Source organism: Castor canadensis, chromosome 15 (assembly GCF_047511655.1).
Source record: "Castor canadensis chromosome 15, mCasCan1.hap1v2, whole genome shotgun sequence".
Lineage (NCBI taxonomy): Eukaryota > Metazoa > Chordata > Mammalia > Rodentia > Castoridae > Castor > Castor canadensis.
In genome coordinates this window covers 84,067,541-84,080,326 of record NC_133400.1, presented here as the reverse complement: position 1 = coordinate 84,080,326, position 12,786 = coordinate 84,067,541, and the positions used below count along the sequence as shown (strand labels likewise).

The window sequence follows — 12,786 nt, the reverse complement described above, 5'->3', positions numbered from 1 at the left end:
CAGCACTAAATAAATCAAACTGGAACCTTGAGGTTGTTTCAAGTCTTCCTTTTATCTTACTTCCATACCCAAACTACACTCTGCTCTTGTTTTCTTGTACACTCTACACTTTTGTCGCTTGTTTTCATCCTGTCTTCTGTCCTTGTTTAAGTAATCACAGTTCCCAGATAAAAACAATGACTCATCACTGACAAACCTGTCTTCAGTGTAGCCTCCAAACTAACTTTTTACACATGTCCCATTTTAAAATTCTTCAATGGCTACTCCACAAATAAAGTTCATACCTTTTAACATAGCATACATAATAGCTCTTCACAATATGGTCCCAACTCACCTTCCAGTTTCACTTGCTGCTACTTTTATGAACTGCCATTTCAAACACACAATGCATCATCCATCAGGTGTCTTTGACCGAGGTTTGCTATTTGTCTGCCTGTGATGCTCTTTCTCACCATCACGTGGCAGAATTTTATGTATCTTCTCAACATTCAGGTCAAATGTACAAGGCTTGGAACCTCTCCCAAATGCCTTTATGTCCCCTCAACATTCAGAGGCATGAACTAAGGATTCAGCTGGCCTGGATTCAAACTGACTTCTGCTCCTTCCTGTTTCACTTGGGGCCAATTACTTACTTCTTTTTCACCTTAGTTATCTCATCTATAAAATGAAAATGATTCTGTTTATTGTCTCAGCACCCCAAAGTTGTGTTCTAGCTGCCTAAGTGCTCAAATTACGTTATTATTAAAGTATGAACTCCTTGACTACAGTGACTGTATCGGATGTTCACCTTTTAATTTAATCACTTAAAACAGTTATAGAAGAAAATTTCAATGAACATCTTAAAATTAAACAGATTCCACATGAGGAAATACAATTAAACAGCATAATGAAGTAATTAATAGCATTCTGTGGTCCCAGGGTGGAAAGATGGGAGAGGGAATGCGTATGAACAGACCAAAATCAGAATGTTACTGGTGATAGCAGTTTGATCGCTGTAATATGGAAATAAGCAGAAATTAATTATAGTATCTCTTATGCAGCATAACAGCAGAAATGGTATCATTTCATTATTGGCAACACTGTACAAAGTGTTGCCAAAAGGCAGCATTACTAATGTTAGAAGCTTGCACAAAATTGATTCTATTGGTTTCATATACAAACATACTACTTTTCTCAATTTTCATTTTGAAATATTTCAAACCTATGAAACTGAAAAGAATAGTACAACATATACTTGTGCAATCTTTCCTGTGATCTACCAATTATTAACCTTTTACCAATTTCTTTATTTATATTATTTGGGGAATTTTTTAAATGTAGTGATCTATTAGAAAATCACAGACATGAACACTTTTTGAATAAGTATCTCCAAGTATGTGGCACTTAAGATATGTACCACATTATCCTAACCATTGTATCATTAGACCCTTGAAATTTTAAATTGAGTTGCTATTATCTCATAAATAGTCCACACACAAAATTCCCTACTTGACCCCCAGTTTTGGTAGGGGAGAGAGGAGGGAAGTACTGGAGATTGAACTCCAGGTCTCACACATGCTAAACAATCACTCTACCGCTGAGGTTTAACATCTCCAGACCCCAAAATGTTCTTTTTTGGAGAGAGGTGTTGGGAGGAAGATGAGAATGGCGATTCAGGATCCAATCATGGATCATGCAATACATCTAGTAGAATGTTCAGGATCCAATCATGGATCATGCAATACATCTAGTAGAATGTCTTTTATTTGATCTGAAATGAAATAGTGCCTTTGCCTTTTTCTTTGTGGACACTGACATGTTGAAGAGTCCCGGCTACACTATCTGCCTTTGACTGACACTTCAAATATTTGGGTACAATTATTACCAACTGGTGTTGTGTCTTTCCTGCCAAATCATGTGAGGGCACCTGATTCGGACTTTTATCATTACCAATTACACTACAGTCTGATCACTCAGGAAAGGTATCATTTTTCAAATTTCTCCATAACTACAGAGGAAACTCTAACAATCTGTGGCAGATACTTTGGGAAAGTGTAGCCATCCTGTTCCTAAAAACACTCCCAATGGTCTCATCACCCATTGATAATCCCTTCTTGAGTACATTATGACACTAATAACAGTAAGATGGTGGAGTTTTCCTCCTAATTCTATCATTTCTCTGTATTGCTGACATTAACTTTTGAAAAAAACTTTCCTTCTAGTCCCTTCACCCTTTTAATATCACTCTGGTCTAAAGAATTACTTAGTCATTTTATTGTAATCCATTATCATCAACCTTCTTTTTGAAGCTTTAATTATACTAAATTTGGCCAGACTATTCCAACCTGAGTAAAGATCTCTCCCCTTCAAACGGTCCTTTTGATATGCCCTACTGGTTTTTTCCCACTTCTTTGTTTTCTGGCAGAAACTGATATTGGCCTACCTTATACTTTCCTATCCCAGACCTGAAATCAGTCATTCCTTTAAGAGATCTTGGTTCTTTTTGATAAGGAATGATATTTAAAAACTAAACTTTGGGTAAAATGTTCACTATTGCAATTTTAAGCAATAAATATAAATTTGCATATTGTAAAATTTTAAACCCTAGCAAGAGAACTCTACCCCTCTCAAAATGTCAGAACATATATCCAAAGGAAAATAATGCTGACATCTTCATGTCTATCTACATTCCCTTTGCTAGCTCTCCATTACTTCTACTAGCCAAGAAAATGGCACACTCTGTACACTTTGCTTCCCAGGAGCTGTATCCAAGGAAGTACTAAACGTTTGTTTAAACTTTACAACATGACAACTTACTGTCTTAATTTGATGTCGCCTCTAAGTCAGAATTGGTCTCCTCTACTAGGGCAAGGATTGACAGCATAAGGATTAAAACTGGTATCATTATCTTTGTTATTTCTTACCCTCCAGTGATCTGAAATGTTGTTTTTAATTCTATGCAGGACCAGCTGAACAGTCAGTATTCAACAACTGTTTGATTATTCACTCACATAGCTTGTCTTCTATGTGGCCCCAAACCCTTCCCACTATACCACAGTTAAGAATTCAGATAGTAGGCTGGACACAACAGATCACACTTGTAGTCCCAGCTAACTCAGGAAGCAAAAATGGGGAGGATCACAGTTGGAGGCAAGCCCAAGCAAAAAGTTAGCAAGACCCCAGCTGGTATTAACTAGCCTTTTCTTCCAAAATAAGAAAATCTTAGAACTTTACTTAAATTCAATTCCTCGGATGTTTTTATGGAGCCTCTATTCGAATGTTAGTGTGATATTTTCATGTAATAAGAAATATGTTTTGGTGTCTGTCACTGCTTCCTAGCCCTGAGACCCTTAGAACTTTCTGGGTTATAGAAGCATTTATTATTTTAATGAGGTGACTCTTGGTGGGCATCTGGATCAGCTCCACATTCCATCCTCTGGAAAAGGCAGAGGGGCTAGAGATTTAATTAATTAATAGGTCATGCCTACATCATAAAGCCTCCATTAAAATCCTTCAACTATGGGGTTTGGTGAAGGCATGGAGAGTGGTAGATCCAAGGAAGGCACAGAAGCTCTGCACACGTCTCCTATGCCTTGTCCTCTGCATCTTCTATTTCGCTGTTCCTGAGTTGCTTCTTTTTATGACAGGAGAGTAATGATAAGTAAAACACCTTCCTGAGTGCTGTGAGCCACTCTAGCTAATGACCAAACCTGAAGAGTTGACCATGGGAACCTGACTTACAGCCCATCAGTCAGAAGCACAGGTGACAAGCTAGGATATTTGATCTGCATTGCCATCTGGGCAGTCTGTGCAACTGAGTACTTATGCTCTAAGGCCTGTAACAACTCTAGTTCTTATCATCAGAACTGAGTTAAACTACAGGATACACAATGTTGACTAGAGAATTGTTTGGAATGTAGGAAAAAACCCAAACCACATTTTGGTGACCCAAAGTGTTCTGTGCTATAAAAGTGTTGAGAGTATAAAAACAGTTTGTTTTTTCCCATCTCTTACAGTTTTTGTTGTTCTACTCAGTTAGGATACATAATGTGAAGATGAAATCCACAGAAGTCACCCATGCCCAAATTTCACCAGCAGAGGTCAGGAGAGGACAAGAAAGGAACAGGTCTATTTTTACAGAGCACCTCAATATTGGAAAGTATAGGTCATATATTTTGAGTAAGACTTCAAACCATGTAAAATTAAGGCATAGTCTTACAAGAAATAATAAGTCCAATGTTCTGTACATCATGCAAAATATTGCTCTACATGAAGGAATAGCTGAATCTATGGAAATTCATAGTTTTACATAACCTTTCCTCCTTATTAAAAACATCAATAAGCTCAAAGAAACTATGTAATCTGTTTTTAATATTGTTCTCTACAGAATAAATATAATAAGTGTGTTTGTTTATTTGCTTAAGTGCCTGTCTGGGTAAACCCAAAGCACTTTGCAAGCATCACATTAATCCTCTTATGAGACAGGATTATCATCCCTATTTTAAACGGAGAACTGCCTTGTGTAAAATAACACATGGCCAGAGCTAGAGCGGATGGAAAGTATGATGACTTGATTACACATTAGTACACTAGTCCTCCCAAAGGGTAAGAAGCACCTGCTTCAGGTACGTGCTTTATAAGGCTGCAGACTTCAGCAAGGCCACTGCTTTCATTGATTCCATTCAACTAAAACATGGGCAAATTTTTATCAGTCAGTTTTCTAGAAATGGCAAAGGTTGGCCACTAGAACTAGACAGTCACTATAGAATACATGGACTCAGCTCAAAACAGAAAATCTGGGGGCAAAACTGATAAACTAAAAAGTTTCTGGCCTTAGATGCTTTGCATGCATCAAAGTTCTAATTCCACTTTAACGAAGACAAAACTGGAAAAAGGTGGGTCACACTATATAAGTGTAGCTTATGGATAAAAGACCTATGACACCTCAATCAGTAGCTTCAGTGCTCTGCCCCAAGAAAAGATTTGTAAGTGAATGTAAAATTATGTCTTATTTCAAAATAAGTTTTTAATGTCTGCATAGATCACTTTTTAGTGATTTCCCATCACTAGTGATTTAGCCAGTGGAGAAGATCTAAAGAGGGACTCTGGCCCCCTCGGTCAAGAGATACTGGAGAGTGGGCAAGGGAGCCAGGAGGCGGTAGGAGGGTGCTTTTGAAGGTCATTCTAAGGTGGTCGTCCTCCTCCTCCTCCTCCCCCTCCCCCTCCTCCTCCTCCTCCTCTTCTTCTTCTTCTTCTTCTTATTTTACATTTGAATTAGCATATATTAGTTATGTGGAGAAGGGTTTTGTTGTCACATTTATATATGTACTTACAAGATATTGTAATCAGATCTATGGACTTTCCTTTTAATGTGGATAAGACAAGGAGCTTCTGTAAGGTTCTGATCAGAAAGTGACATGATCTTACTTCACTTTTACAGGACCATTCTCACTGTTTACGGAAACAAAAAAGACTGTGGGGAGGAGCTTGGCATGGTGGCACATGTCTGCAATCCCAGTTGCTTGAGTGGTAGAGGTAGGAGAATCTCCATCTGAGGCTGCCTGGGCAAAAGCACAAGACCCTACCTGAAAAGCAAACTAAAAGCAAAAGGACTGGGGCATGGCTCAAGTGACAGAGCACTTGCCTAGCAAGTGTGAGGCCCTGAGCTCAATTCCTAGTACCATGCTAAAAAAGAAAAAAAGACTGTGGGAGGAATGGGCAAGGGCAGGAGTAGAAAGATAGGAAGCACCGAAAACAGATTATAGTGGACCATGGCAGAAGAAGTGGAGACTGTGAGAACTTTCCAGATTCTGTATACATTTTAAGGCAGAGTTCACAGCATTCACTGATGGATTAGATGAAGGGTATGAAAGAAACTCAAAGATAATTCAGAAGATTTTAAACTGAACATCTAGAAGACTAGAATTTCTGTTTACTGGGAAACATGTTAATAGGACAGATCTGAATACCAAACAGAATACTGCTACACTGGGGAAAAGATTACAATTCAAAATTTAAAGTATAGTTTTTACTGAATGGGCATCGCTTTTGCACCATGGTCCAAAAAAAAAAAAAAATAGAAGTGGAATCATTTTAAGTTGGAGTCTATCTGTATTGGCTACAATAACATTTGAGCTGGAAGAGAAGACAAGAATGAAGGTGGGAAGGTACAGTGGTGGTATCAGTGGGTCAGAGGATTAATGCAGTCAAGGTACTAGACAAGTGAGGTGAGGGCCAGAGGGTAGAAATAAATCTTTATGTTACCATTTAAAGTGGACAGATAAAAGTTCACCAGAGCAGAATTTACAAAAGGCTCACCATTACTGTCATTCCTTCTCATGCATTCTTCAATTACATGGAATTGGCCTTCCCTCCCACCAGCATTGCCATTTTATTTCACTATGCTACCAATAATTTCTCACCTATTGTCTCACTTGACTTTCATTTAGTGAGATGTCTGTGAGACCTCAAAGGCAGAAACTATGTTTTCTTCAATCCTAGAATTCTATGCAGTAGCTAGTCTACTGCAGGACACATAGCTGCTACTCAAGTGATGGGATATTAAAAGAAATTCCTTTACCAAAACATCTAGGTTATATATGTAGATACCTGTCCACTTTATCTACATCCTAAGGTGTTACTACAGTTTATTTTTGGAAAGTTTTTAATCTTAGATTTTCTAAAATACTCCAATTTCACCTCTACTGTCTGAAACTCAGTCCCCTCCTCCCATGGAATACACATAAACAGAAAAGAATCCCAACTGATACCCTCACTTTCATTATACAGTTCATTTTGGGAAGAGAAGGAGGGAAGATTCTGAGCAACTATAAGATATCCAATCCCTACCTCTCATGCACACCTAGGTGAGGAAACAGGTCCCTGCTAAACAGAGGAAAGGTTTTTAAAATGTTGGTAGATTTACTATGTCACAATTGTCTAAGTCCTTAAAATGCTAAGAAAGTTATTTGATTATAAAAAAATGTTCTATGTTGTCATTTGTGGGAAATTTATTAAAATCTCATGGAACAGTTATTTTCAAAGAGCTACTGGTGTTTATTGGTCAGAGGGTGACTGAGAACCACTTGTGACACTTTTTAAAAATTGCCTGCCTGGACTTCTGCCCCAGAGAGGCTGGATTCACAGATACACATAGCCTAGAAAGGTTAGATCAAAAAGAATTAACCTAGAAGGTAACACCCACGCACAGGAAATCAATGTGAGTCAATGCCCTGTATAGCTATCCTTATCTCAACCAGCAAAACCCCTTGTTCCTTCCTATTATTGCTTATACTCTCTCTACAACAAAATTAGAAATAAGGGCAAAATAGTTTCTGCTGGGTATTGAGGGGGGGGAGCAGGAGGGGGTGGAGTGGGTGCTAAGGGAGGGGGTGGGGGCAGGGGGGAGAAATGAACCAAGCCTTGTATGCACATGTGAATAATAAAAGAAAAATGAAAAATAAATAAATAAATAAATAAAAATAAAAATTGCCTGCCTGGGATTCTGCCCCAGAGAGGCTGGATTCACAGATACACATAGCCTAGAAAGATTGGGGCCTACCATTCTACAACACAAGTCTGTTCAGGCAACTTTCCTTGCTTTGAAGTATCTATCAAATCTCATAAACCCTTCAAAATTATTTTACCATTAGTGTAATTACTTTCTTAGTAGTAGTATAATTAGGGTCAAATTCTGACAAAGACTGTACCATTTGCATATAATATAGCACTCAAAATCACAAAGATGTTAGATTTTATTCCTGTAATAAAGGCAATTCATCAGTCACTACAAATAACTGAAGAACTGGACTTACCCGTTCCATGGCTGCATTGTGATATGGGAGCTCTTCCTCACTGCAGAGAATAAATATATGTAAAACAGCTAAAATCAGAGCACTTTTAAAGAATTATAAAAGTTTTTAAATTCTTTAAAAAAAATCAGGATACACAATATTTATTTGTCACTACAAAAGTTATATGAGCTTCCATTCCACTGAGTTCAACATAAAGTAGTAGTTATTCTGAAGCTACAATGTTCTCCAACTTTCAATCTCCAGACTGCACTGTCCAATACATTAGCTAGTAGCCACAAGTGTAAGTTAAAGTTAAATAAAATTTAACATTGTATTATTCAGTCTCTCCAGTCACAGTTCAAGTACATGAAAGTCACTTAGCTAGAGTCAGCCGTATTGAACATTTCCATCACTGCAGGAAGTTCTACTGGACAATACTGTTCTAGACCAGGAGTCCCAACACAGTAAATATTTAAATAGAAAACATTTTAGGCTTTGTGGACCATAGTTTTTCATAACTACTCAACTCTAGTATTGTAGTATGAAAGCAGCTACAGATAATATATAAACTGAGTGTGATATTGTTCCCACAAAGCCTTTATAAAAAGAGATGGTGAGCTGGATTTGGTCTGCAGTTCAATCCAGCAAGCTTTGCTCTAGACTACCACTTCCACTCTTGGTTTCAACTAGGGTCTATAATAAATGACTGCTTCAAATTTAGCATAAAATGGCCTCCAATGGAATTGTGAATTAAAAAGAAAGTTTCTAAGGCCTGGAGTAATGATTCACACCTATATCCCAGATACTCAGGAGGTAGAGACAGGAGGATCACAGTTTGAGGCCATCTTTGGGAAAGGTAGTGTGATACCCCATCTAAAAATAAAAAAGCAGAAGGACAAAGGGACTTGGCTCAAGTAGTGGAGTGCTTAAGAGGAACCATGAAGCTATAGCAATGGAACTGACAAAAAAAATACAATAGCCAAAAAAGATTTTAGACAGAAAATCCAAATCCCTCACTGCACACATAAGAAAACTAACTTTTTTACTCAGCCTAATATAGAAATGTTCAGCACTGTCTAATCCAGTGGATTCAAATTAAGATTTTGAGCAAGTGCAGGAACATATGAAGAAAAAGGATAAAGGCTGAGAAAACAGTTCTCAAGAAGAAAAGAAACTGAGGATTAAATACAAGGTCTCAGGACTTGTACATGGATGACAGAGTAAGAATGCTTCCCATACAGATTTTCTTGCCTTATTTCTATCCCTAAAGTTTTTCATACAGAATCTGCAGTGTATATATACCAATCACCACATAACTTTCCCTCCTCAAGTCTCTGTGTTGGCATATGCTGATGTTCACAGTCTTACAAAGAAAACACAGGAGAAAGCCACCTTATCAAGAGCTCCATGTGATGTCCAGAACACACATCAGCTCATTGAAGGGGCTTGGTAAATGCTGTTGAATGAATGTGTGGACAGAAGGACAAATGCATCCATTACTGCATCTTTACCTAACCACCTACACATCCTTCAAGCAGAAGAGAGGAAGGGCTACAGTCTGGTTAATGCAGAATATTTTTTTCAAGTCAAATGGGGCCCAGCCCACTGTCTATGTTCATAAAGAGTTTTAATGGAAAGCTGGCATGTTTATTTGTGGTTCTTTTTGTTATTTGTGGTTATTTTCATGCTACAGCAACAAAGTAGAGTAGCATGTGACAAAGACATACAGCCCATAAAGCCAAAAACATTTATTATCTAGTTCTTTATAGAAAATGTTTGCCAACCCCTGCTTTGGAGAATAGGATTTAAGGGCACCTGGAGGCTGCTTAAAGAATGTACCAAGCTGACAAATAGCTGTATCTCACAGAAGCACAGTAAGTAAAAACAATGCCATAGTCATCAGAGGAAAGACAGACTTTAGCTAGATATATTTTTAATCTAAATAGATTGCCAAGTAGAGTATGTATGCCTGCAATTTCTTAACAGTTCAGATGAATATTTCTATAAATGTAAGATGCACCTTCATTTGGAAACTCAAACATTTAAGTTGTTCAATTGGTAAGCTGAATATACTAAGTTTCAGTTTTATTTGTGAAGTACACTTTATTTAAGTTTAGAGTCAACCTAGTCAAAATTTATAAGACAAGTAGAAACAGTTCTCAAGCCCTTGTAATCAGAACAGATAATCTTGAAAAACAAAAACACCTTCAATCTGGCTTTTATATATTTACATACAAGTTCTGGTAAGCTGTTGAACATGTGATGCTTGGTGTTAATTTTATCTTCTCTACTTCGGTGCAATTTCCTTTTAATTCTCCTATTAATAACTTGTGACCTAAAAGCATTCTTTATTATCCAAATACCAGGCATCCTTTGTTGAGCAGTCTAGCAGTGGCAATTTTTTATTTCAAGGTTTAAAGTTTTCCAACTTCTTAAGCAAGCTTATTTTTCCATCCTGCAGTTGAAAGCCATCATAGGTACATAGACTGGGGATGACACTCACTGCTGAGAACTAAACAAAGACACTGCTGCTCCAGTATCAAGCCAAGTTGATTTGGCCACAGGTTTAATATTTACTGTGAAATCTATTATAAAACCAAGTTAGTCCTATACTATCTTGGTTAATTTCAATCACTCTTTCTTTTGTTCTTTTTTTCGGTGCGGGGTGGGGAGGTAGCACTGGGCTTCTGAGCTTAGGGCCTTGTGAAGCAAGAGCTCTAGCACTTGAGCCATGCCCCCAGCCTTTTTGCTTTATTTTTGTTATAGGTCTCACATTTATGCCCAGGCTGGCCTGGACTATGATCCTTCATTTTATGATTCTTGCCCAGCTGGTAGAAAAGGCATGTCTCACCACACCCAACTTAATGATTAAGATGGGGTCTCAAATATTCCCTTCCAATCACCCCCACCTGGCCTTGAGCAGTAATCCTCTCAATTTCCACCTCCCAAGTAGCTAGGATCACAGGTGTGTGCGCTATGCTCAGTCTCTCATTCTTTCTTTATATATAACAAGTAGTTTAAGTTTTAAAGTTTCTAAAAGTGTAGTTAGATATGAATTTTGCAGCTTTCTCTTTTGTCATTTTATTGCATCGACATTGAACTTAAAGCCCAATTTCACTGCAGGACCAAACAAAAATTACAAATAACTAAGAGAATAGAATGCTCTCTTGGTTAAGATGTGACAGGGAGTAATACCTAAATGCCTTCATCAAGTGACTTTGCTCAGTAGTACAACAAACTCCAGTCTACAGTGACATGCAACAAAAAATACCAGCAGTAATCTCTGGAGACAGTGTTTTACTAAAATAAGGCACTGAAACAAACACCAACAACTTTGGAGAAATTTAATACAGCCTTATGTTACGCAAAAACACATTTCCACACTGTATTATTTTCATGTGTGCTGTGCTTTAGAACTGCATCATGGAGTAAATAAAAAGCAGTATGATGGCATGAAAATGGTGCCAGTCTACTTCACTTGGAAAGAAGTGGTAGGTGAGCTTAGTTATCTTAGTGTATTTACACATGGTCATTTTAAACAATACCCCCTTCATTTTCTTCCTACCACTTCAAAGTATATTCTGTATTTCTCTTATTAAAAGTATAAAAAGGCAATAATGGGCAGTATACTATAGTAGTGTAGAGCATAGGTCCCTCTTTTGAAACTGCCAAGGTCCACACCCCAGATCTGACACTCACTGTCAACATAACTTGGGGAAGTTACTTGACTTTGTTGTGCTTCAGTCTCATCACCTTAAAAAAAAACCAAAAAACAAGAATACCTACCGCTAAGAGTTTTTTTGAGGGGAATTAATTAATCCATGTGAAGGGCTTAGAACACTGCCTGGCATAGAGTAGGTGCTCAATGAATATTAACTAATGTTACTAAGATATGTTATTGACTGACTTATTTCCACTGGAGTCAAACAGAACTCAGCACAGAGAATAAAAAATACAAACCGCCTGAGTGCAACTTCTGGATTGCCAAATACAGTTAGGAGGATTGTTTCTAAGGTCCTGCTCATGCTCTTTCAAGGAGCAAGAAAAGAAAATATAGGTAATCAATAGATACTTTTGGAATGCACAAGTTTCTCATATGTACCTTATACTACACTGAACCATCTTATGACAAAAAGCACTACTGCAGTGCTTCCGTGCCATCTGAAATACTTAGGAAAGGGATCAGGGCATAGCTCAAGTGCTACAGCGCCTGCCTAGCAAGTACAACGTCCTGAATTCAAACCCCAGTATTGCAAAAAAAAAAAAGTATAGAGGTCTCTAGTCTGTGGAAATCTGAGTCAACAATACTAGGACCAGAACAAGCAGATTCACATCATTTGCAGGATGTTTCAAGAGCCCAAATCATGCTCACTGCTTTACTTCATGGTGGTCTAGTCCTCTCTCAACTCTTTATAGACAGCACACTCAGGAGTAAATGGAGTTAATTTTGAGAAGCAATAACATGAACACATTTCCAACTACACAGAAGACCAATGGCTTTTCTTCTCATTGCTCATTTTTAGACTGCAAAATGCTAATGTTCTAATTGCTAACTATTTTTAGATGCATTTATATAAAATTAAATGTTTCATAATTATTTTAAAAACACAACCTGTTCTCCATGTGCATTTAATTCTGCTAAATTAATACAACTCATTTATTGCAGTTAACATTCTCATCAAAATACAAAAAAATCAAAAGATTGTATTCTTAGCTACAAATTCAATTTTAAGGGATTAAAAATGCCAGGAATTTAGTGCCAAAAAAAAATCATATTGTAAGATCATTCCTGTAATCTTACTCACAGAAATTCTATTTTTAAAAAAATACAAACAATATAATATGTGACCATAGAAACACTACACTTAAAAACATTAGTTTTCACTCTGCAACTTACTGTAAAAAGCCAAATCTATCGGTGACTTTGTAAACAAGGTAATCAGCATCTTCCCAAGGTTCAATCTCTGCACCTTCTCGTCCCTAAAATAATAATGGAAAAAAAGAGTGTTACTGG

The 12,786-nt window shown here is 37.4% G+C and overlaps 1 protein-coding gene across 18 annotated transcripts in view; it reads right to left on the bottom strand.

Annotated features, from left to right (window-relative positions):
• Window positions 1-12,786, bottom strand: part of Usp6nl (USP6 N-terminal like) — a 226,794-nt gene that overhangs the window by 64,196 nt on the left and 149,812 nt on the right. For all 18 annotated transcript variants that reach the window (XM_074056661.1, XM_074056664.1, XM_074056662.1 and 15 more), the window contains 2 exons: window positions 12,670-12,752; window positions 7,794-7,833 (listed from right to left, as the gene is read on the bottom strand). In XM_074056661.1, the coding sequence (XP_073912762.1) occupies window positions 7,794-7,833; window positions 12,670-12,752 (123 nt within the window). The remainder of the gene's footprint in view (window positions 1-7,793; window positions 7,834-12,669; window positions 12,753-12,786) is intronic.